General features: G+C 41.9%; 1 protein-coding gene across 15 annotated transcripts in view; it reads right to left on the bottom strand.

The window, feature by feature from the left end:
* Positions 1-3,712: 3,712 nt before the first annotated feature.
* ARHGAP15 (Rho GTPase activating protein 15) overlaps positions 3,713-24,951 on the bottom strand; it is a 379,294-nt gene continuing 358,055 nt past the window's right edge. For all 15 annotated transcript variants that reach the window (XM_081008190.1, XM_081008185.1, XM_081008181.1 and 12 more), the window contains one exon: positions 3,713-4,989. In XM_081008190.1, coding sequence (XP_080864316.1) covers positions 4,806-4,989 — 184 coding nt within the window. In that variant the 3' untranslated portion in view covers positions 3,713-4,805. The remainder of the gene's footprint in view (positions 4,990-24,951) is intronic.

Raw genomic sequence — 24,951 nt, 5'->3', positions numbered from 1 at the left:
CACAGCAATTGACTCCAAAACATGGTTCTATGAGAAATAAGAAAGGAAACCATTTATTAATAAAACATTCATTGCGCCATGGGATAAGAGATCTTTCTTTATTGTTTAGCTGGCTCATTTATTGTTGATGTCTTTCTCACTCACCCAAACACACACACACACACACACACACACACACACCGCTGAATATGCAGAGTACCTCTAAAGTCCTTTTGCATTTTTAATAAGGGTTGGGGGTTTTTTATATAAAAAAGATACTAGTGCAAGAAGAAGAAATCGTAAGCTGGCATAAATACTTTATAGCACTATGGTTTCGGAAAGGAAAGCTCACTGGGAATTGTGGTTAAAAGGAAAAGCAGTTTGGGGACAGAACATATACCTGTGCTGTGTTGAAGGTGTCTTCCAGTATATTTATATTTCCCTCTCAGCTTCTGTAATTTAGGTAAATGGGTCCTAGCTAGTAGTGTTTGAGTGGAGAAGGATAACGTATTGCAGTGTGGGCTCACCCTTTCCCATCAATAAACAAATAGGAACATAGGAAACTGCCTTCCTGGTATTCACCCAGCTGCCTTTGAAGAGTGCTCAAAAAAATCAACTGTCTCAAAGAGCTGCAGCCAAATTGTTGACTGTGACTGGTTATAGGGAACATCCTTTGCTTTAGGGTGTGATCAGCTCACCCTCTCATACGCTACATAGCCTAAGCCATGTGTGGTTCTCTACAAAACTGAGAGCAACATCTTTGGCTGGGTGCTCCCCCTAAAGAAAGGTCAACAAGTTCTGGAACCTCTTTTTCCAGAAAAAAAGCCCTGGAGAAGAGCAATGGAAGAACATGGGCCAAAACTAAAAAAGAGCCCCTGATCCAGACCCACGGGCAGCTTGACAAAATGGCAGAAAGAATGCGGATTGATGAATTGCCCTCTGTTTTAACACTCAAAATGTCCGTGGGCTATTGTTTTGTCTCTGCCACTGAAATAGTTTCATGAATCATTATTGAAAGCAAGGGGGCCCATTGCATTTACTGCTGCATTTTAAGGGGAACGAAAGGGTGGTAAGAACTGCTTCACATTAAATAACCTGAAAACTGTGCCTTGTAAGCAAGGAGTGATGATTCTAAATCCACATTAGTGGCTGCGAAAGTAGAACCAGAGGAAAGAAATGGGATGGGATGGGGAAGATAAGTTAGTGATCTTAAGGAGGCTCGGGGTTATAACAACCAGCGAAGCTTCCTTCCTTGATATCAATAAGCTTTAGAACATAGAGGGATTTAACATATAAAGGTAATAAGTTACACTTGCTAGAGTAGGATTAAAAATGTATGAGATATAAACCTTCCTTCATGCTTAAGGCTACTTCATGTTGAGACAAGATTATCATGTGGCTGGAGTTTGGATGAAACACCCCCATTGGGCACTTGATGAAGAATCACACCTTTGCATCAAGGCAATGTTTTCACATAGAGGGGGAAGAGAGCGGGGAGAGAAAGAAACAGCAGACAGGAGCATTAAGTCATGTGGCTTTCTCAAGGAGCCACTTGTGCTCTTGATGGCTGTGAAGATAACATGCTTCACTACACAGTACAATAGTAATCATATGTAATATCATAACAGTACTAGACCAAATAGCAATCCTAACTATAATATCACATATTTAATTAGTGCAGGGATGTAAACTGCTACTTTTGTCTCATTAGCAGAACTGTAGGCTCAATCCTGCCTGCAGTTATCTAAGCAACTCCCAATAGCTAATGAGAAGTAGAGAAGAGGAGCAAGTTCACAGACTATAGTTTTTGTTAGTGCAAAGGGGAAAGAACAAACACAAAAGCATTTCTGTGCAATCAACATTTCTGCATATGAAACAAAATTGTAAAATTACTTATTACTCGGGGCTTTTTCCCCCCCAGCTGGAACTTGCTGGAACTCAGTTCCGTCACATTTCAGGCGGGTGCCGTTGCCATTATAAGAGAGCAAGGGAGACGTTCACGGTGAGTTCTGACACTTCTTTTTCTAGAAAAATAGCAGTGTTATTATCCATTAGCGTTTTAGACCACATGTTTTGTTTGGTGCACAAAAGGTGCACGTCATCATGGGTAGGTGGTTTACTATATTCTAGCCATGTCTGTCTGCCTCTCTCTCTCTCTCTCTCTCTCTCTCTCTCTCTCTCTCTCTCACACACACACACACACACACACACACACACACACCCCTTCCATCGAGACAAGCAGGATACATTATTACACTTCAAGAACACCTTCCAGCCAGGCATGGAGCATGGCCAGTGCATGGTGTGGCCTGGGAGGAAGAGATGTGGCCTGAGGAGAGTGCCAAGGGCCAGACAGAGGCCTGTAAGGCTGCATGCTAGGAAGACAGGTGCCTCCTCCTTTTTCTGTACTATATGATTATGCCCTAAGAATGCCCATCTCTCTGGCCAGTTCACATTTTACAAACACTGAATGAAAGTTGTTGCAATAAGTTAGGGGGATGTACTGAATCAAATGACTATTTTTTTGGGGGGGGGACCACCTTCTTCTTCTGAGGCCTAGTGGCTGGAGAGCACTTACCCTGCCAAGGACACCCCCACACACTGGTATGCCTGTAGATGCTGGTGGTGGTGTGCCAATGATAAGGTCAGAAATGAAGCACTTTGAGGGCAGGTCTGAGTACATCATGGATGGACAGAGTCATAAGCTGCCTTGTTTTCCCGACTCTCTCCTAAACAGGCCCTGAACTATTAATTTCCTCCCATGACAGTCTGTGCTTGCCCTGGCTTCTCCCCTCACCCCAATAGGATGTCTCTCTTTTAGTCATGCTTTATGTCAGCCCAAGATTCAATTTCTGACATGAGCACTGCAGTTCGGCTGATATTCTGAACATTCTTATGCCCAATTCTTTCTGATTTAATTCCTGTCCGGTGGGAAATGGAAGTTCAGTGAGTCTGTACACACTTTTTTGGACACAATATTTTTGATTTGTCTTGTAGACTGCTTTGAGGGTTGGTTCCCACCAACCCCCCCCCCCATCCCAATCAAGCAGTATATAATTTTTATGACCTATCTACAAATAAATAGGTAATTTAACAACCTCTTGGGGTTAGAATCTGATTCCAGCCACAAAAACACCCCCTCCCTCTAGTTGATACTAAACATTGCCAAGAATGACAGAACCATCCACATGTTCAGCAAGAAGGTAATCATGCCATGCATCACCAACCCTGAGACATCTTACAACTGGACATGTGTATCCTAAAGTTTTACTTCTTTCTCTTAAATTGTTCTGACTGGTTACTGCTTGGTGTCTCTTTCTTCATTCCCGCCGTTCTGTACTAACGTCGTGGTTGCTTCAGCAATAGCTTAGTCCTTTTTCACTTGTGGATTCTGAATATCTTACCCATTAATCCTGGTGCTTGTAGTTGTTAATGAAGCAGCAGCATCCTTGTACATTTATTTTCCTTGATGATCATTTTAAAACACAGCTTCAACTGCTTAACAACATAGTAGGCTGAGAAACGGTGTTGAACAATGACATTGTAATTCCTGACTATTAGATTTGATACTTGAGACATATCTCTCATACACAGCAGATTTATGCATTAATCCTATATTGGGGGGGGGGGCGTTAATTGCTCAAAATACTTGCTTCTAGATCTGCATTTTCACACATTTTATTTACATGGTTTATTTTTCATTTTATGAACAAATCGATAGCCAGGCGGACTCTTTTACCACACTGGATTAGTTTTATTTATTCTCTTTGAACTTGATTAAAAAGCTGTCAAACATAAGTCTACATTTTATCAGCGGAATACTTTTACAAAACAGGGTAGGGGATGTGTATAGCTGGAAACATACATTTCAGAATAAAACAATATTTGATATATTCTAGACAGTTACCCTTTTGTTTATCCATGACAACTGAAACTAACCATCAAATGTATAAATTGATTCAAGTCTAGCCAAGTAATCCTAAGGGCATATGAAAAGGCTTTTAAAAAAGTTCTTTCTAGATGAATTTAATGCAGTTCACCAATAAAGCATCTTCGGGAGCATAATAAAAATTTCTACAAAACATGACATAGCTGGGGAAAGAGCAAAGTCGGATAAAGTGTTGGAAAATTCAAAATGGATGTTGCATTCAAAATGAGCAATTGGGTAACTTGATGCACTGCTGCTGTTGCATTTGAAACAATGAGGCTCAGGGATTAATTTCATTCTTAAGCTTGCAAATGAAACATTTACACCACCCCAACCTATGATGATTTAGGCTGAGTTTTTGTTATAGGCCTGTGTGAAAATCTATAACCATTTTTTGAACCTGTAGCGTTTCATCATTCGACGTGATTATTTTCCACACAAAATTATTTTGAGTGTACGTACCTGTTAAGTGATAGACTGCATCACTACACCAATTTAATTGTTCCAAAAGCCAATTTAAACCCATTAACCTCCAACCCTGCTTGTCTGGGAGTGCCATTGCATATGCCTCTAAGCTATCTTTCATCTGGATTTGGCGAAATTGTCAAATCCCAGCTGTAAAATGAAGGCATGCAAAATGGCAAAGCCCTGGGGGCGGAATGCTGGCAGAGAATGATTCATTCAAAGGGTTAATGCTGAGTACATATAAGCAAATATTGACAATGTATTTTTATTCCAATGTTTGGAAATTTAAAGACAAAATTGTCATTAAGTTTTCACAAAACGAGGCATCTGTCACTTGAGGGGAGAAGAAATGTTTCAGAAAGATGTTTACAGAAATGTAAAAATATTAGATTCAAAGACAGATGTGAATATATTCAGTAACACTCCCTGTCTGTCAGTCTTTCTCGCAGTTGAAGATCTTGGTGTACTCGCTTAACATTAGCTCAACAATCTGGTTTTGGTATAGCATGTTCACTGCCATGGAGCCTGTCTCTTTTTCAGGCCGAAGGAGCGTCGGTCCAAAAACAATCCCCAAACTCTGCTGTGACATAAGATTCACGTTCTCCTTGGCTGCTATCCTGGTGGCAAAAAAAGAAAGGAATTGGTTAAAAAATGAATTCAACTAAAAGGAAAAAAAAACTTCACTAAACAGAAAATGCAGTGGCACTCTCATTTTTCAGTGGTGCTTCAATTATAACTAAAATCTTGATTTAATTATTAGAGAGAATGAAATAGAAGTGAGAAAAAAAATTGAAATGTTGGCAATATGATGAAAAAGGTCCATCTTATGGTGGAAATGATATTTTTGGATCCAAGATAGTGGATAAACTCTATATTATTTCCTCTTAACAGGCACTGGAGCCCTTTCTTCGTATTCTCCTTGGTGGTATGTTGAAACACATTTCTTCTCCTTAATGTCCTTCATGTTCTTTCTCTTGTGGGAGCAGATCACTGTAATATTACCGTATTTTTCACTCCGTAAGACACACCTAGTTTTTAGAGGGGGAAAGCAAGAAAAAAAATATTCTGTACAGAGCATGTAAAAGCAAGCCAAGCTAGAGAGGCTTACATGGCTTCTCTCCCGCTTTGCGTAGCTCTCACTTTGCTTGCCCATCCCTTCTCCCGCCTCACTGTAAAAGAGGAGGAGACACCACAACAGGTGCTTTGCTGCGAGGCCGGTGGAGGGATGGGCAAGCAAAGTGAGAGCTGCCCAAAGCGGGAGAGAAGCCATGTAAGCGGCTCTCGCTTTGCTTGCTCCCGTCCGTCCCTCCTCCCGCTTCGCTGAGAAGCCAGCAGAGCAAGAGCGATAGCAGCACAGCTGCTCTTGCTCTGCTGGCTTCACAGCGAGTGACAGATGGGAGCCATGGCTCCAGCAGCGGAGGCATCCCTCAGCTCGCGGCTGCAGCGGTAGCCGAGGGATCCGCCTGCCGCCCAGTGCATTCACTCCATAAGACACACAGACATTTCCCCTTACTTTTTAGGAGGAAAAAAGTGTGTCTTATGGAGTGAAAAATACGGTAGGCAATTGTCTAGACATGACTTATGACCACATGCTGGTTTATAACCAACATCAAGCCAGAGCTTTAATCCAGAGCCACTTCTTCATGTCCCTGGTATTCGCCTCTGCTGGGCCACCTTTCATAGAGAGCCTGAAGCTGTAGGTGGACTGGGCCCAGCCCTGCACCCAGATCAAGTGGAGTGGGAGCTGCAGGGCAAATAGTTTTAACATGACGAAATATCTTACTGCCGAGGGGGATGCTACCCAGCACAGAGCTGCAATAAGTTGGGTCCGAAAACCAGGATGTACATCTTCTCAGATGTGCTCCTGCATGAGTTATGTGACTCACAGAACCGAAAAGAAACACTTTTTTTTCAGGGTGAGATTGCAGCACCTGAAATGGCTGTCATACTCTTTCACATGAAAAAACGGGAGTCCTGGTTTTTACCAAGATACTTGTGAGGTATGGAATTGTAATTGTTTTGATGAATTCATTGTTGGAGTTATTTGTATGTTATCTGTGTTTGATATTACAGTATTTACAATGGTTTCCCCCACAGTGCTTTTGGTATGGTCCTGTGGCTGGGACGGGGCGATATGGGATTGGGGGGGCAACTCCCATCTCTTGCGGGGGCGCAATTAGTGCCAGCACCGTCCGTTAAGAGTTTGGGTGTAATCTTCGACACCTCCCTCTCCATGGAGGCGCAGATTGCAGCTATAACAAAGGCGGCATTTTTCCATCTCCGCCAAGCTAAGCAGTTGGCTCCTTATCTCTCTCGCCCTGACCTAGCCACTGTGATCCACGCGACGGTCACCTCCAGACTGGATTATTGTAACTCGCTCTATGTGGGGCTGCCCTTGAGACTGACCCAGAAACTCCAGCAGGTGCAGAATGCTGAAGTGAGACTCCTTACGAGGTCTTCGCTGCGAGATCACATACACCCGGTGCTATACCAGCTGCACTGGCTCCCGGTGGAGTACAGGATCAGGTTTAAGGTGCTGGTTTTAACCTATGGGACCGCCTCTCCTGGTATGTCCCACAGAGGAACTTACGGTCTTCAAATAAAAACATCTTGAAGGTCCCAGGCCTCAGAGAGGTTAGGCTGGCCTCAACTAGAGCCAGGGCTTTCTCGGCTGCGGCTCCGATCTGGTGGAACACTCTGTCACAAGAGACCAGGGCCCTGCGGGACTTGACATCTTTCCGCAGGGCCTGCAAGACAGAGCTGTTCCACCAGGCCTTTGGCCAGGGCACAGCCTGACTCCCTCCCTCGGCAATCTTCGCGGAGCTCTGGCCCAATGGTTGCCAGTGGCTTGAATTAATTAATTTTATAATGAATGATTTTAGAGTGTTGTTTATGCTGTACTTTTGTATTGTTTTATTGTTGTTAGCCGCCCTGAGCCCAGCTTCGGCTGGGGAGGGTGGGATATAAATAAAATTTATTATTATTATTATTATTGTGAGTTGCCTTGAGCTCAACATTTGTTGTTGGAAAACAGAAATACAAATATTATATCACCAGGTATTCAGGGAATGTTTGTCATAGTGTTACTGATGTACCCCCATGTGGCCACAGGAGTGACAGTAGCACAACTCACTGTCATCTTCGCTTGGCCTCCTGGGAGATATTTTAACACTGGGTGGGTAACAGTGTTTCTTTCGAATGAGATTGCATTCTGTGTAAATTAAGATGGTGGTAGGGCTTGACTCCCATCAAAAGTAGTACCACTGCTCACCCACTACTGAAACGGCATCCTGGGCCCCATCTGGTGTTAGGTCTAGCCTGTATGCTGCTTACTACCCCATGAGTGTTCCAAAATTCATGTAGAGTGCTAAATTCAATGGGGGGCTGGGCTTCTAGACGGTGTTTTGAGCCCAGTATGCTATTTGCAGTCAGGTTGTCTTCTAGGTGATGCAATATGACCATTACAGTATCACAGAATTTTTCTTTTCTTTTTACATTCTCCACTTGAAAAGTGTTAACATTTGAATTGGCCCCAAACAGCAATAACTTACAGTGTGAATGATTGCTGATAAACGATTGTTAGCACAGTTCAAGCAGCAAGGCTTTCAAGAGTTCTCAAGACAAAAAGCAAGACAATTCCGTTTAAATGATAGGGCTTTAAAGACAACCTTCAGTAATGCAACCTAAGACATTTAGGACACCCTTACATTTATAACCAAGGCTCAGTTTTATTTCTCATCCATTCTGCATGTGGTACAAGAAACATGCCCCCCCCCCATAAATTTCTCTGCAAGGCATCTTATTGAAGAGACATCATAAATGGACACTTTTCAAACAAAAATTCCAGAGAAATCAATATAGCTACCACCTTGCAGCAAGTCAGGGAGGGCCTGGCCTTTAGATTCACCAGCTGCTTATGAACTGCACTCCACACTATGACAGTGCCATTCTAATACGTCTGTCATGCTCCACTGAACAGCTTCAACTTCATATAGAGATGTTTTATTTAAACTATGTATGTAGGGTTGCTGGAGTTGAAAGAGTTTACTACGAAAATGTTATGAATGCACATATATCACTAGCAAAGAATGGGCCTAAGGCTGCAATGCTATGCACTCTTACCAGGGAGTAACTCCCATTGAACTCTGTTGGTCTTACACTGTAAACGTAAGCATAAACTATTCCACTGAAAGGCTTTATTTTAATGAGACTTCTTGATCTTTAAAAATAATTTATTGTTCTACTAAGGGAACACGGATGACAAATGGTATCTACAAGATGGCAACCTGCAACTGTCTGTTTCTGCTAACCTACCAGAAAGGCTGTATAAAAGATAGATTTCTTTCTGCCCTGAACTCTGTTTTCTAGTTTAGAAGCTGCTGCAAAATGGCAATAGAAGAAGGGGGAAGAGGAAAAGAATGATGTATCATCTGTTCCATGCCTTAGAGAAAGGTCTCTTATCAAATCAGTGGGTGGGGTCATGTAGTGAACACTGCCTTGTGATGGAAGCCTGCCAGTCTTCCAGTTTACCACATTTCCTCAATGCACAAACTCATTTAAGTCTTTAAAAAACATCAAAAAATCAGTAATGCTTCCTATTTATATGTGACTTTTACTAGAGTACAGTCTCATGCCTGTAGCCTTGGTGTCCATTACAAAAAACACACTCCATATGGCACTAATCAGATGGGCTTAATTAATAGTTTCTTAAAATATAACATCTTTATCATAAATGAAATGGAGGCTTCACAAACGATTGTGTGGAGTATGGTAATATTAACTCTGCTCTGCTAATCTGGGTACAGGTTGAAGATGTAACCAATTGGAAAGAAATGGTGCCCTCTTTTTTTACTGCTTGCACCTGCCACTTTCCAATATGCAGGCAAGTCTTTGTGTTGGGGGCAGGGGAAGTGCGTACTACTCCTGTGTAGTGCAGGAATGTTTATTGCAGTCAACTAACCATTAATACAAAATCACGGGCTTGGTAAAAAAGACTAAAGAACTGACAATCGTAATAGATCTGAGAGAGATGCTAATGTTTTAAAATATTGGCACCACCAAGAAAAATTCTCAACAGGGGTTTCAAAGAACCACCTGAAAACTGTTTTACAAGAAGGCAAGATTATATATTTTCTTACCTAAGACATGCACAACCATTTTCACCTCAGTGGGATTACAGGTACAATACCTAGCTTTAAAAGGATGTATAGCAAGGATAGCAAGTGGGATGTCCCAAAGGTCAGTCCTTTGGGATTTCAGTGCTGCAGGAAATTTCCAAAATAACAAAACAGGTAATAGAAGCAACTCCAGAACTAGCCCTATTAAATATCTTCCACGACAACAACACACACGCGAACATGACAAGGAACTCATAAATCACTTACTTGCATCAGCTAGAACAAACGTTAACCAGACACTGGGGTAAAAAGTAAAGGTAAAATACCTGGATGGTTACGTCCAATCAAAGATGACCACTGAGGGAGCCAGCGTTTGTCCACAGGCAGCTTTCCAGGCCATGTGGCCAGCATGACTAAACCGCTTCTGGCACAACAGAACACTGTCACGGAAACGCCATTTACCTTCCCACCACAGTGTACCTATTTATCTACTTGCACTGGCGTGCTTTCAAACTGCTAGGTTGGCAGGAGCTGGGACCGAGCAACAGGAGCTCACTCCGTCACAGGGATTCGAACCACCGACCTTCTGATCAGCAAGCCCAAGAGGCTCAGTGGTTTAGACCACAGTGCCACCTGAGTACCTGCAGACACTAAAAAGACCTATCAGGAGGGAACATACCACTGGTATGAAAATGTAAAGGGAAACTGCCCTACTAGGAAAGTTAACCAACAAACTCAAAATAGCACAGGAACAAGCAGAGGAGGACTCCTTCACCCTGGTATGGTTCCCCTTTATCTCATGCACAACAGGAAAATGACCTAGTCAGCTTACAAATCATTATGGCTAACCTGACCCAACAAACAAGCCACACTGCAATTAACTGAATGAAACCAACCAGGCTCAGGACACCCGAACCTCTCAAATTATCTATAAAAATAAATAAAACCATAAAGGACCTACCTATGTGATGCTGACGCAAACACCAACACTAATAATAGGCAATAAAATGAAAGAACAATATCCCATCTCTCTTTCCTCCTAAATGCAAGATATCTATGACAAAAGTGTCTCTCACTAAATATAAACAAACTGTCTATGAATTGAAAGTGGAAACAATATGTGTACCTTTCCCTGTTTCTCGTGTAACACAAAAAACTTTAATAAAAACTATTTTCTAAAAAACAGGGCGTATAGCAAATCTGCCATGTGAAAATCTGAATGTGTCCCCCCCCCCACGCCCCATCTTGGGGACATGAGGGAAGCTAAACATGAACCTGCTGTCATCAGACCTACCTGCCACCTGAGGTATGTCAGATGAAAAGAGAGGCCTTTTGTGTTGTGATATCCAAAACAAGACTGCCCTCTCATAAGAATGTTGACTCTCCCTTCCACTTCATTGCTGCATAGCAGAAATCGCTTATACTTTAAGGAATGGTTTTTTGCACTATCACTGAACATTACAGCATCAACTTCCTGGCAAGTTCACCTTGATGGATTTGGGTTCACAAATATCTCACCCACTCATACGATCATTGGGCACCCCATAGTTGCAGGGAGGAAATGGCATGTGAAGAAGAAGAAGAAGAAGAAGAAGAAGAAGAAGAAGAAGAAGAAGAAGAAGAGTTTAGATTTGATATCCCGCTTTATCACTACCCTAATGAGTCTCAAAGCGCCTAACATTCTCCTTTCCCTTACTGTGCTCTGTATACTTAACAATGTTCCATATTAGCCTGCCACTGCTGGACATATGTACATGCACATAAGTATTTTAGAAGTTCTTACCCTCTACTTGGCCTTTTGTTTTATTTATTTAAAAGAGTTTTAAGTCTAGTTTCCGAGGACGACTTCCATATGAAAATGCAAAGCAACAACAAATATATTACAAAATCCCCAAGCTGTACCAAAATATAAGAACCATAAAACCAGCCATACTAAAAGAGGACTGATTCAACTCAACATACAGTGGTACCTCAGGTTAAGTACTTAATTTGTTCCGGAGGTCCATACTTAACCTGAAACTGTTCTTAACCAGAAGCACCACTTTAGCTAATGGGGCCTCCTGCTGCTGCCGCGCCGCCGGAGCACGATTTCTGTTCTCATCCTGAAGCAAAGTTCTTAACCTGAAGCACTATTTCTGGGTTAGCGGAGTCTAAACCTGAAGCGTATGTAACCTGAAGCATATGTAACCCGAGGTACCACTGTAATACCATTTAAGACACGTTAATCCTTAATGACCTTGCAGCTGATTAAAACCTTAAAGGACTGCAGCATTTTTTTACTGAAAAGCTGTATGAAATATAGGCGCCATTAACGGCCACTCTGCAAAGAAAAAGCCATCTGCACATTACATCTGTGTGGGAGAGAATTCCATAGTCACGGTGGGGCCACTGATATCAAGGCCCCGTTGCTCAAGTCCCCACTCTCACCTTTCTGGAGTGCGAAAATCACAAGACTTTTCCTTCCTCTGCTACTTTTAACACAGGTATGGTAGTTGCCCCAGAAATTATGAGTGAGGAAGAAGACATACAAGCTTCTGACAAACACACAAAGGATTTGATTTTGAGTAGTAAGAGTAAACATGTTACTTTTGCTGTCTGTCTTGGACCAGCAGAGAGTAAAGGAAAGAATAAAATGAAAAGACCATTAGTAGAGCAAAGCAAATGTTGCTGTTGTTTATATTTGAGGACTATAGCAGAAGCTATTTCATTTCAATTTCATTGCAGATTATGTATGCTGCCTTTCATCCCAAAAGGAAGTCCAATGCAGCTCACAATAACGTATCAGAAGTAATATATTAATATTTTAAAAGTGCACTGAAACAACATGGGGGGAAAAATCAGACAATAAAAATGCTATAATAACCTATCCAATAACCAGTGTAAGAGAATGCCTTGCATTACAGACCCAGGACTGTTTCTGGAATAAGCCTGAATTGTTTGCACCCATTTGAGGAGAGCAAACATTTATAGCCATGCTGCTTGTAATTTTACTATAGGTTTGTTCCAGCTTTGCTGAGGGTTGATGCCAGCCGTTGTTACAACAAATTCACCTGCCTACGCAGACTACTGCTAATTAGCAACGTCAGTCTCACAGAAGCAGCACCTGCAGGAAGGGATTCTCAGCCAGAAGCTGGGATGCTGAAAAAGTGAAGGATGGCTATATGAGAAATGCACACTGGCTGCCTGCAGTAAGTAATAGCTGGTGAAGTTTTCCTGTTGTTTGCTAGGTACCGAACACTCCAAGAACCTAGATCAGGGGTCAGCAACCTGCGGCCCATGCGGATTGTTTAAACGGCCCATGAGATGCCCCCGAACCGATCTGCCCGCTCGGTGAGTCTCCATGCACTGCGCTGAACTGGCACAGCGCAGAGCTGGAACTCACTTCCGCGGCGCCGGAAATTGCATCTGCGCAGGCACAATCCAGCCCATGGAGTGATCTCCATGGGAGTGAACTGGTCCAGGCACCCCCAACCTAGATGATAGTCAATTGTCTATTTTACTTCAAATAGTAGAGTAACAATGTTCCTTGGATTTACAGTTGTGGATAACATAGTTTACTTTACTTGGTGCTGTGAGAGTTGATTAATCTTACAGAAATCAATAGCTTGACCAGAAGTGGATCTACTATGAAACTTATGAAGCGTAGGTTTCAGGGTCCCTAATCTCAGAGGGGCCCCATAAGCAACTTTAGTTCACATTGCTTTAAGATGCTGGGTCTAATAGACCCAGTTTGAGTTGCACAACTCAAAAACTCTAAGGCAGAGCTTTCCAAATTTAATATGTTGGTGACACACTTTTTAGACATGCATCATTTCACATCACAGTAATTCAGTTTTACTAGCAAACGGGAGGTTAAATTAACCCTTCCCAGCCCTGGGAAGAGTATGGGGAGCATTCAAGCGACACACCTACACACAGCAGCCAACACACTAACGTGTCGCAACACACAGTTTGGAAAGTTCTGCTATAAGGCATAGGGAATTTTTATTCACACCAGTGATTTTGACCTGTGAGGTATTTCAGTATAAATTTTTTAATCAAAATCTGAGATGTTGTAGTTATTTTTGTTTTCTTTTGTGATCTGTCGTGGAAGAACTCCCTGAGAAATGGCAGGTATTAAGATTCTTGGTCACAGTGACTTTTCTGTATGTTTTCCGGTACGTTGGGCGTTAGGGGTTGAGAAGTAATCTAAGCTTGAAATAAAATCTCATTTGCAAATATATAATAATGCCAGTTAAATGCATTGTAGGCACAAATATATCTGACAGGAAAAGTATGATCGCCAAATGGGCTGTAATATTTGGACCTCCTATCAATCCTTAAGTTGCTATTAATGGCTCAGGATCTCTTTGAAAGCAAGACGTTGTTTTCTTTATGTGGGAAGAAGTTCAACATTCATACCTTAGCTGTGCCAAATGTTCTGGAAAATAACCTAGTTGTAAGATGTCCTGCACTACAAAATGATAGTGTTAAGTAAGCAAGTTAATATGTTACTAGAGGCACAGCCTATTGCAGAACCAAACATGCAGAAACAAATAAAGGACATTTAAGAAAAGATGTAACATTTTCTGAATTTGTACCAAAAATAAAATACACAATTCAAAACAGCTAGAGAGCAAACCTATTAATCATCCTAAAAATACACCTACCATGCTAACCATTTTTTAAAATGCAATTTATTCTGTATAAATCACAGTTGGTTTAAAATAGCATTTGCTTTCCAAGCTACTCAGTCCCTACTTTTGCTGGCTTCCTAGGTATAAGATGCCACGAAGGGTCTTGGCTGCTCATGGGTGGTTGGGGGTGGGAGCGGGGGGTAGTTACATTCTTCTCTAGTTCAGATTAAATTCCAAACCAAAGATGTATGAAGATGTTTATATTTGCCTTTCTATTGAAAGTGAACATTACATGTCAGGAAGTCTTTCTCTTCCAAGCCAAGTGATGTGAACTTTGGCAGTATCTCCACCTCAACAGTTCTATTTCAAAGAAAGTCTCTTTGAATTTGTCTTACCATGGAAAGTATATCAGTTTAAGGCTGCGGGTGCAACACTGCATGCTTGGCTCTTGGGGTAGAAATCCTTGTTCCAGGCCAATACCATCAATGACAAGTAGATCTACTCCACCACTGAAACATATACTGTATCACTGATTCAGGAGCACACCATGCACACATCTGCAGGATACAGGTTTTTAATCCATGCAACACTCTTTTCCCCAGAAAGGAGATCTACAGAACTGAATCTGTGCCTGAAGTAACCTTTTCAGAAAGGGAGTCTGAAGAACTAAGGCGAATAGTGTTGACAAGGCCTTATTGACAAATTGAAAATTAGCAAGTCACAGAGTTCTGCAAGTTCTTATAGAACTTGATATTCAAACAAATATGTAACTTGTAACTAAGACTGGCCTCCACATCTGAGGAACTGGAAGTGGCCCATGTAGGACTAATTTCCAAAAAGGGGGGGGGCATCTGGGGGAATGCAGGAAGCCCAGATAAGTTGCAATTTCTGTTCTGCTAATGAAAAATCAGCACAGGTTCTGAAACAGTAAGTCCTGGCTTTATGAAGAATAAGGCAATCAATGGTCAAGGCATGATACCAGTTGCTGGGGAATGACAGTAGGACATGCCTATTGCACTTACGTTCTGCCTGTGGGCTTCTCATAGGCATTTGTTTTGGTCACTGTGGGAAACAGGATGCTGCACTACATAAGGTTTTGGTTTGGTCCAGCAGAGCTCTTATTATGGTTTTCTCCCTTCTGTTCTTTTCATGTTTCATTGCAGGATTGAAGGATATAACTCCAAACTGCTTGGCGGAGAGTTTTTCCACCTAGCATGGACATTCTTGGTGGCATGGTTGATAAAGCAAATCATGAGGATGATTTCAGTTCACTTAATTAATACAACAGGGTGGCTGAGATCAGCAATAAGGCTGGAACTCCAACAATGGGCCATGCATAAAAGTGGAAGAAGCTTAGATCCAGACGTGCTTCTTCAAAGGGAAATCTAGAAGGGAGAAGGAGGTGATTTCTGCCAATTGCTCCTTCCCCCAACAGCCCCTCCCATTCTCACCTCTCACCCATGCTATTCCCCAGTATTTCAGGGCAAATTTGTGGGGAATTGGTATAGGGAAGCTCAGTTCAGCTGGAATCCTGCATAGGCTCATGAGCTATGTGACCACTTTGGTTTTGCTCTACATACAATGAGCATGATGGCAGTGCAAAGTAACAGAGGAAGAAAACCTTGGCTTCAGCTAAACAACCTCTCTAAACAGCAAGAGGATGGTGAACAAATGCATGTGAAAGCCTAATTAGTTCCTGGAACCTCTGTCATGTCTAATGTAAGCATATGCCTCTGTTCAGTCATTAATTAACCCTGGTGAGAATAAATGGCTTCCTTCTGAACATTTTCTTCTACTTGTAACCGGATTAAATGCTAGTTTGCATTCCCTGGAAAAGCACCAATGCCTCTTCCCATGTGGAACCCTTTGTCACTTGGAAAGGTGTTCTGATTGGCTAAAAAATCCTGTTTGACCAGTTGTGCAACTTTGCAGTGGACAACTTCTTGTTATTGCTGCTAACAACTCATTACTTATGTCCCTTTGTCATTTAGTATCTCCCAGAATGTCATTTAGCATCTCTTACAAAATGCAAGAGCACTCTGTCTCTCACAAAATGATCCTTTCTCTTAGCAACTGTCAACCATCAGGAAACCTCTTTCCTATAATTGGGCATCCCCCAGACACCAAAATTGTTTGGGTTCTTTGATTCCCCAGGAGGCTGCTGTAGGTGTGTCTCTTTTCTTCAAGCTATCTCAACGCTACAGATGCCTAGGACAGCAGACCTCTCTTCACTTACAGCTAGATCCTTTCTCTGGTCTCCTCTCTCCATCTTCTTGTCTCTCTACCATGTTTGTTGTTTCTCTTATGGAAACACCAACTTAGGTTTCTTCCTTAAGGAAGCTTTCTGTTTTTGGAACCACTTTAGGAGGGTTCTAGGAAACTCAGCACTGGTGGCTGTACTTAGCTCAAGGGCAAACTATGAAGGCACCCGCCCATTCTATCCACTGCTTGATCCTTTTTTCTGATTGCTCACTATTGAAGACACACAGGCAGATTGGCCACCAACCAATTTGGGCCCAGCTACAATCTTGCACCTGCAGGCAGTGGTTCAACTCTGGGACCCATCTCCTTTCTGTCTCCCTTCCTTGAGACAGGAAGTAACTTATAATTTCATTCCATCCTATAACTTGCACCTTTGCAATTTCCCTACTCTTGCTGCCTTCTTATCAGTATGTTTCCCAAGGTAAAGGCAAAGGGACCCCCCTGACAGTTGTCTAGTCGTGAACGACTGTGGGGCTGCGCCACTCATCTCGCTTTATTGGCCGAGGGAGCCGGCATACAGCTTCCGAGTCATGTGGCCAGCATGACTAAGCTGCTTCTGGCAAACCAGAACAGAGCACGGAAACGCCGTTTACCTTCCCGCCAGAGCGGTACCTATTTATCTACTTGCACTTTTTGGCGTGCTTTCGAACTGCTAGGTTGGCAGGAGCAGGGACCGAGCAATGGGAGCTCACCCCGTCGCGGGGATTCGAACCACTGACCTTTTGATCGGCAAGCCCAAGAGGCTCAGTGGTTTAGACCACAGCGCCACCCTCTCCCTATGTTTCCCAAAACCTAATAGCACCTCCTCACAGAAGATTTGACCCAACTCTGCATTTTCATTGCACTCACATTAACCAAACTAGGGTCAATGTTTTAAAGTATTGTTTTTCAAACTAAATTCTGGGGATCCCATAATGCCTTGGAAGCTTGTCAGAGATTCCTCATGAGAAGATCAACAATTGCAGCATTACCAGAAGACAGAAGTGTTAGACATAATCTAAGTGTACTCTTGGATCAAGCATGGTGATGGGAAGACCCAACAGGCCTGCACAATGCCCTCCCTGGACTGAGTGGGAAACATCCACCTATTTCTTGCTTATTCTGTCTAATTTCCTATTCATGGGGGAATGTGGCCTCATTTGCTTGTGGAAGGACAGATAATTAGAATCATAGCTGGTTTTATAACCTTTGGCCATGGAGCTGCTGAGCTTGTTTGTTTTTCATTTTGTCGTCCAGTCTAGTGAATAACACTGCCTATGCACAGCTGATATGTACATATCCCAGTAGGCAACAGATACTTCTCTATGAATTCAGCTTTAAGTTTTGAAATTTACTTTCATTCTTTTAGTTCCAGACTGCCTGAAGCCACATTTCCTTGCAACATTAAAAAATAAAGAGCACTTAGGTAACAATCTCACTTTGAATCAAGAACTGCAAACACAGAAAGCTTTATCATCAACACAACACATCCAAAAATGTCTTTGTAAAATAAATCAAATTATATGAGTTAATTGATTCCAGGGAACATCAGCAACTGCAGGTGGAAAACAAGTAACAGGATGTTTATTAATGAAGGGCTATTAATCAAAATTGACAATACCAATCCTTGTTCCTTTAAATTTCAGTGCTACCTGCACTGGACATGGACATATTTGTTTCCTTTCTGAATACGGATTTGTAAGAAAAAGAAAGATTAACTCTTGGGATTTCAGTTGGAGATAGAAGGCTGTTTGTTTAAATGCTGAAGGAATATCCTAAATCCAATTTGACAGGCAAAGGCAAAGATGCCAGGGGTAATTAATTAGCACTTAATTTAGACTACAGAACAACAGGATATGGAATTGGTGCTCAGTGCCATTTCCCCCTAGGCTCCATCTCATGAGGGTCAAGAGTGTGGCTGTTACATCGAAGGTCAGTAAATAAATTGGGGAAACACATTGAAACTGGACTTTTCACAATAGATATCCTTCACTGTTTCTACTGCCTCTGGCAATCATTGACAAGAAAAGGGTTGTGATTGGTGAATAATGCTGTGCAGACACATGATTTGAGCAAGGTAGAGTATGAACTCACATGTCACATTGTGAATCATAACCTAGAAGCTTCCTACAGAAAGAGTTATCCCAGAAAAAGTCAGTATTAGGGAGGAAAAGCAGCTGGGAAGATCAGAGAAACCTGTGACAGGAGAACAATTTCATTTTTTACTTTCCTAGATTTGAGGAAATAAATTTTGAAAGGAAAGGAGAAAGGTGGAGGTTGGGGAAGGAGGGAATTCAATCTGCATTATATCTTGGTTATGACTTCTCATTACAATCCTCAGAAGGTGCACGGAAAGTATTGATGATACATCTACATTATACAGATTAGTAAACAACATTATATGCAATATATGACAGGAAGCCAAGGAGCTAGTCTGGTCCACAGTTTCAGGATGACTGAAATGCTATTCAGAAGTTTCCTCAAAAGTGATTCCAATTAATTAATTAATTAATGAACCAGAGTTCTAAATCACATGTGGAGTAGAGAAGGCCTCCTGTAGAAGCAGTCCAGCCACTGATTTGTGTGGAAGCTAGCGATGGATGGTGATGCAGGGCCAGGGCCAAGGAGCACCTATCCACCCTCCTCTGTCATACGGTTTGGGGTATGGGTGGTGTGGGGTGGGTGGTGGGGAGATGCCTGAATAGGGCTAGGGTTCAAAAGAATCTAACAAACAGTCAGGCAAGGGTTAGTGATCATTCGTCAGATTTACAGTTTTATACAACGCCGTAATGACTCGTGTATGAAAGGACAAATATTTTCCATTCATGTAACATCTTGCTGGTTTTTCATCTAACACTCCAACTTTAATTATATGATGAACATAACCTGTATCAAATTATGAATATGTTAACATATTGAATGAGTACAAGAAAAATAAGCACCAGATTTTTTTGTTATGCCATACAGGCACACAAAGGTATAGTAAAAGAGAGAGAGAGAGAAATCTGGTTTCCTTGACCACATTGTCATAATATACATATAGAACTGCTTATTGAATCCAGGCTGTGTAGGCAGCAGAAAGAACCCTGGCTCCATACCCCCACAATGCATGGCCACAACAAAGGGCAGGAAAAGAACAGACTCTTTCATTCCATCTTTCTAAGTATTACCAACACAAGGGCTAAAACATTACCTCTGTCTGAAGTGTATCTATGTATCCATGCATAAGTTATTAACTAGGCTCCCTGAGCACTGTTGCTGAAAGTACTAATATATTCAAATTACATTCCAGCTACTGCAAAAAAGGCAGTAGATCAGACAAATGTATTAAAATCACTTCAAACAAAAGGACTCGTGTTTTTTTCAAAATAAAAATAAGGCCTCCACCCTTTGCTTAAAAAGCCATGGAGCAATTTTTAATAATATGCAAGAACAAGGTCTTATGGGATCGAGTATCGGTCACAGCTTGAATGTGAAAGGTAAAATACTGACAGGTAAACTATAGCTCATTCTGATACTGAAATTATGTAATTCAAACTGTTTGCGGAGCAAAAGGGAAGAAGGGGAAAATATGAAGCTGGCTGAAATTCAAGCCTGTCGTCTTTGAACTTTGTCCCAGTTCAGAACACACTGGGCCAAATCCAGGGGTTTGGCTGTGAACACCATAAAATCAAAAGGGCTTGTAAAAAATGGTTTAACCTCATGTTCCCTTTCCTCTCAGTATAATAGTTTTAAGCAGTACTATTTTTTCTAGAATAAAGAGTTGCCAGAACTCACCATGAACACCTCCCTTGTTCTCTTATAATGGCAATGGCACCCATCTGAGAGGTACTGGAACTGAGTTCTGGCTGGGGGGAAAGCCCTGACTTTAAGGTAGTGCTTCTATCTTGCCCTAATGAGAATTAAAAAAACAACAACCTATATATGCTAATGATGGGGGTCTCCTAATGATGGGAAAGCAGCAAAGTCGTGTCTGTGTAGTAGCGGTGAGTGCTGTTTCATACCATCCACCCTGGTTTTTCCAGGGTGAGATCTCGGTGCAAAACTCTGCAAGATCACAACGCCGAAAATGGCCTCTGTTCTCGTGCACAAAAAAAGAAGATATCCCGGTTTTTCCAGGACACTTGTGGGGTATTCTTTTGCACTCAGGCCCTGTTTGTGGCCTTCCCACAGACACCTGGTTGGCCACTATAAGAAAAGGATGGTGTGTCAGATGGGCCATTGCTCTGATCAAGCAGGATTCTTTTTAAGTTCTAAGTAGCCATACCTACAATACCAACATCAACAATCTCCTTTAAAATGATAAAACTACCATAAATATGCAGATACTCTCTCTCAGTGTGTGTAAATAGAACTCTCAGGAGTTCCATGCTGGCATATAGACTTCCAAAACTGAGCCACAATTCTAGACAACATATCAAAGTACATTTATAAACATAGCTTTGTAGAATATCAATGATATTCAAAACTGTGTTTATAAATGCATTTTGCTATGTCACATAGGGCAGTCTAACAAAACATATGACAAAGCTGAATGGAGTCATCAAGCCATATATTGTCATTCCCTCTTCTGTCACAGTCCCATCCATGCATGCATCAAAACCAGGAAGCGAAGGAAGCCCACGATAGGCCACTGCAGTTGGATTGGTAGATAGACAGATAACAACTTTACAAAGGTCACATCTGCTCCAGGTTTTGGAAGGCCCTAAATCAAGGAGCCTCTTGCCCCCCCCCACCCCCCTAAGTGAATCTACATCCTTACCACCATTATCACCAGCCTCTGTTACTTCTGAACTTCATCATTGCTACCAGGCAGAAAGCCAGTGATCTAGCAGGCTATATTATTTACAGCCCCTCCTTTGACCATTGCTATCGCTAGGCTATGGTGAGAGATGAGTGAAAAGGCAGACTGCAATGCTGAAGATGAGGAGCAGGTCTGGCAGATTCTTCTGAGTGGGCCTCTGCTGGGATTGGGCTCTTGAAAGAAGCCCAACAGTGCTAACCCTTGACACTAGTCCTGTGCAAAGTATTTTCAATATGGTCTATGGTGTTGACATTTTGGTTCTTTACCACTGAACGCATGTTGAAAACAAACCTGGAAGGGTACCAAATTAAAATGTACTAGCCTCTGCTGTGGACAGACAACTGTGCATACAGATTCTTGTTTATCCTCCTAGTGAATTGCCTTGACCTGGTGTTTAAAGGTGTTGTTGCAGCTACCAAATCAAAGCAGGTACTCTTCATGCAGAACTTGAGGAGTAAAATGCAATCTGTGAAAAGCCCAAATGATAGCTTTTGGTTCAGATTCCTGAATGATTTCCAAAGATAAGACTGAGCCAATTCCAATGTAACACCCCCCCCCTGCCTATTTTCATAGAGCTATATGCATGAAAAAAATACATCAGAAAATGCAAAATACTTGTGGATTTTGCAAGAAAGATCACTAAACTAGAGAACAGATTCCTTGCTCCGTTCTGGGAAAGTATTTAGTTGGAATTAGCCCTATATGTCAGCGACAACTCTTGACAACTGTTGGATTTGCTTTTCTGGCAGTGACCACATCAGTATCAACAAAGTAGGTGGCCACTTACCTCTTTTCTTTTTTGGCTTTAGAAGAAGAAGAAAAGTGAAACTTTTTTTAGACAGCCTGTAATGATTGTGGGGAGAAAGAGAGATACTAGTTGAGCTCCCTGCAAATTATTAGTGGAAAAAGTAGGTCTGAGAAGCATGCTCATCTGAAATATTTTTCGTCACTTGAACATGTGCAGCCCAGAACCGGCCCCACTCTACCAGTCGAAGGGAACAAACATTTCACGTTCACAGATGCTCTTAATTTGGTGTGGTTTGGAGTGTAATTTAGATCAAACGTATCCATGTAAATGAGTCAAGGTTTTCTTAATTAGGTGCCTCCAAAGAAAAAACTGGGACCACATCAGTAGGTGTGGGTGTGGTGCCCACAATGCTGAAGTCTTTTCTATGACCAAAGGGGTTGCTTAGGCACATACTACTGACACCCCCCACCCCACCGCTCCAGTTTCTCAGGCACAATAATAAATCACTACGTGGCATAGACATCAAGACGCTGTTTCACAGAAGCTGCCTAAAAAACACCGTCTCTTTGGCAGATGCCTTAAGGGAGGTCATTGTGCTGTGATTTAGGTCTCTCTTCCACTCTTTGTATTTCACTGCCAGCGTTTTGTTCCCATTACAAGTGGAGTGCATTCCAGTTTGCAGATTTGCTCTTAACTTTCAAACTAGTCACGTTAATATGAAGATTTGTAGCTCTTCACGAGAAAGAGGCCTGTCTCTTGCCTGAGAACTTCTAATCCTACATTGATCACAATAATATGATCATGGCTGATAAAAATGAAGGCACTAAAAATGCTGATTCTCTCAGCACATTCCTTGACTTTCTGTTGACTGAAAGGTACTGGGATGCAGTGCAAAGGGAACAGGAGAGGCTATTTTTTCCTCACATCACCTGAAACCTACCTACATGTTGTCTTTTTTGGGTCAGGGAGCAATTGCTAGTGCAAAATTACAGCTAGCCAATCCTACTGTAGCAGGGGAATTAAGAGTCAAGCCAAAGGGTTTGGGTGAAAGCAACAGCATTTTGCATTCCATTTGGGGGGGGGACGCCTACATTTTATATAGCCAAAGTATGTACAATTTATATGAATGTAAGAGAAACAACAAAGCCTTGCTGGATTGGGCCAAGAGCCCATCTAGACCAGCAATACATTCTCACAGACACCATCAGATGCCTATGGTAAACTCTCAAGCAGGACCAGAGTTGTGCAATAGTGTTCTTCCCACTAGACTAGATGGTTTTTTGGCATGATTCAGTAGGGCTTTAGTTATGTTAATAAATCCTGTAGGTTTCATAAGAACCTACCTCATTAAACTGAAATACGGCTGTAGTGCCACACCTTTGTATCCACAAAACTAGGTGGCTAAAATGTATACATCACTAGCGATGGAGAACTGTGCCGTGTCTTCTATCTTACAACTATATTGGATCATTCTTATGACTCATTTTGATCTTGAGTTAATACTGAAGTACAAAATGCAAATGTCTCACAACCAATATGAAGGGTTGTAATCCACCATCTGCAGTGTTTCCCAACCTTGCGTCTCCAGCTGTTTTTGGACCACAACTCCCATCTTCCCTAGCTAGCAAGTGATGATGGGAATTGTAGTCCGAAAACAGCTGGAGACCAAAGGTTGGGAAACACTGATTCAGAGTGTGGGAACATTGTGGGTTGCTTTTAAAATCGTGAGCACAGTGTTAATGGCAATTCAGCAAAATGGATTAGGTCAGGGGTTCAAATCAATAAAATTCCATTGGTGGACGTCCACAGTCAGATCGTTCTAGAAACCATGAACCTCTGCAATCTTCTATACTGTTTCTGACTATGGTCACATTTGCACCATACATTTAAAGCACTATTATACCACTTTAAACCGCCATGGCTTCCTCTATAGAATTCTGGGAGCTATAGTTCATTATGGGTGCTGAGAGTTGTTCGGAGGTCCTGATTCTCACCACAGACCTACAATTCCCAAAGTTCTCTGTGAGAAGGGATTGACTGCTAAACCACTCTGAGAACTGTAGTTATGTGAGGGGAACAGGACCGTCTTTGCAACTCTCGGCATGGCGGAAGCCATGACTGTTTAAAGTAGTATCATAGTGCTTAGAATGAATGGTGTGAATGTAGCCTGTATGTTCTCAGTGCCTTTTGCATTTCCAGCATTTTGAATGCAACAAGAACACTGGCTGGAGCACGTTCTCAGTTTTAAAACTAGCTTCCTTCTACTTTCCTTTTTTGCATTAGCTCAAAGGCATTTTAGTGCCATGTGCAAAAACACCATATATGCAAGGTGCTATGTCTGATTTGATTTGTTCTCTTAAGGTCTGTATAGTCTTTATGAGTTTAGTCTCCTCATTCAACCACACTGGGGGAAAGCAAACAAGCCACTACACACAAGTTTAATATCCATGCTGGACTGAACCTGCAGAAAGGCTGGAGCAAATGGAAATCACATGTGTAATCTGCATCTTTCTTCCCTCCAAAATATAATAATAATGGAAATTTTGCAGACTTCGCTTGCTAAGTGTTCCTAGCTGTCATACAATAGCTTTAATTTTTGATTTATCCACAGCATTCTGTGTATGGCTGCTGAACTTGTCATCACATTGTCATAGCTTCCTTTTGCATGAGCTACTGTTGCATTCTTCTTACATGTGGGTTGTTGGCTGGGATATATATTTTTTATAATAGGTAAAAATAAATTTCCTTTGTTAAATATAGTTTCCAGAAGCGAGAGATCTTTGCTGTGCAATAAAGCCAGCAAAGGATGCACCGTTTTGAGACTCTGATTTCAGTTGTGCTAGATGCTGCTTCTTCGTGGTGATGTGAGAATGAAGCCAAATTTTCAAACGGGGGGGGGGGGGGGGAATCCATCTCAGTTGTATAGTATGTTCATGGTTTGGGGGGGGGCAGGGAACCCTGTGCTAAACAACCTAGATATTTGTGGAGTTTTATTATTTCCCCCTTTTGTGATCAATTTTCTCTGCTGTATAACAAGGGGCAGTGAAATTGAT

The sequence above is a fragment of the Podarcis pityusensis genome (genome assembly GCF_964106645.2).
Source record: "Podarcis pityusensis genome assembly, chromosome: 1".
Classification (NCBI taxonomy): Eukaryota; Metazoa; Chordata; class Lepidosauria; order Squamata; family Lacertidae; genus Podarcis; species Podarcis pityusensis.
The sequence above is the reverse complement of the archived record's forward strand: the minus strand, read 5'-3'. Positions and strand labels throughout refer to the sequence as shown.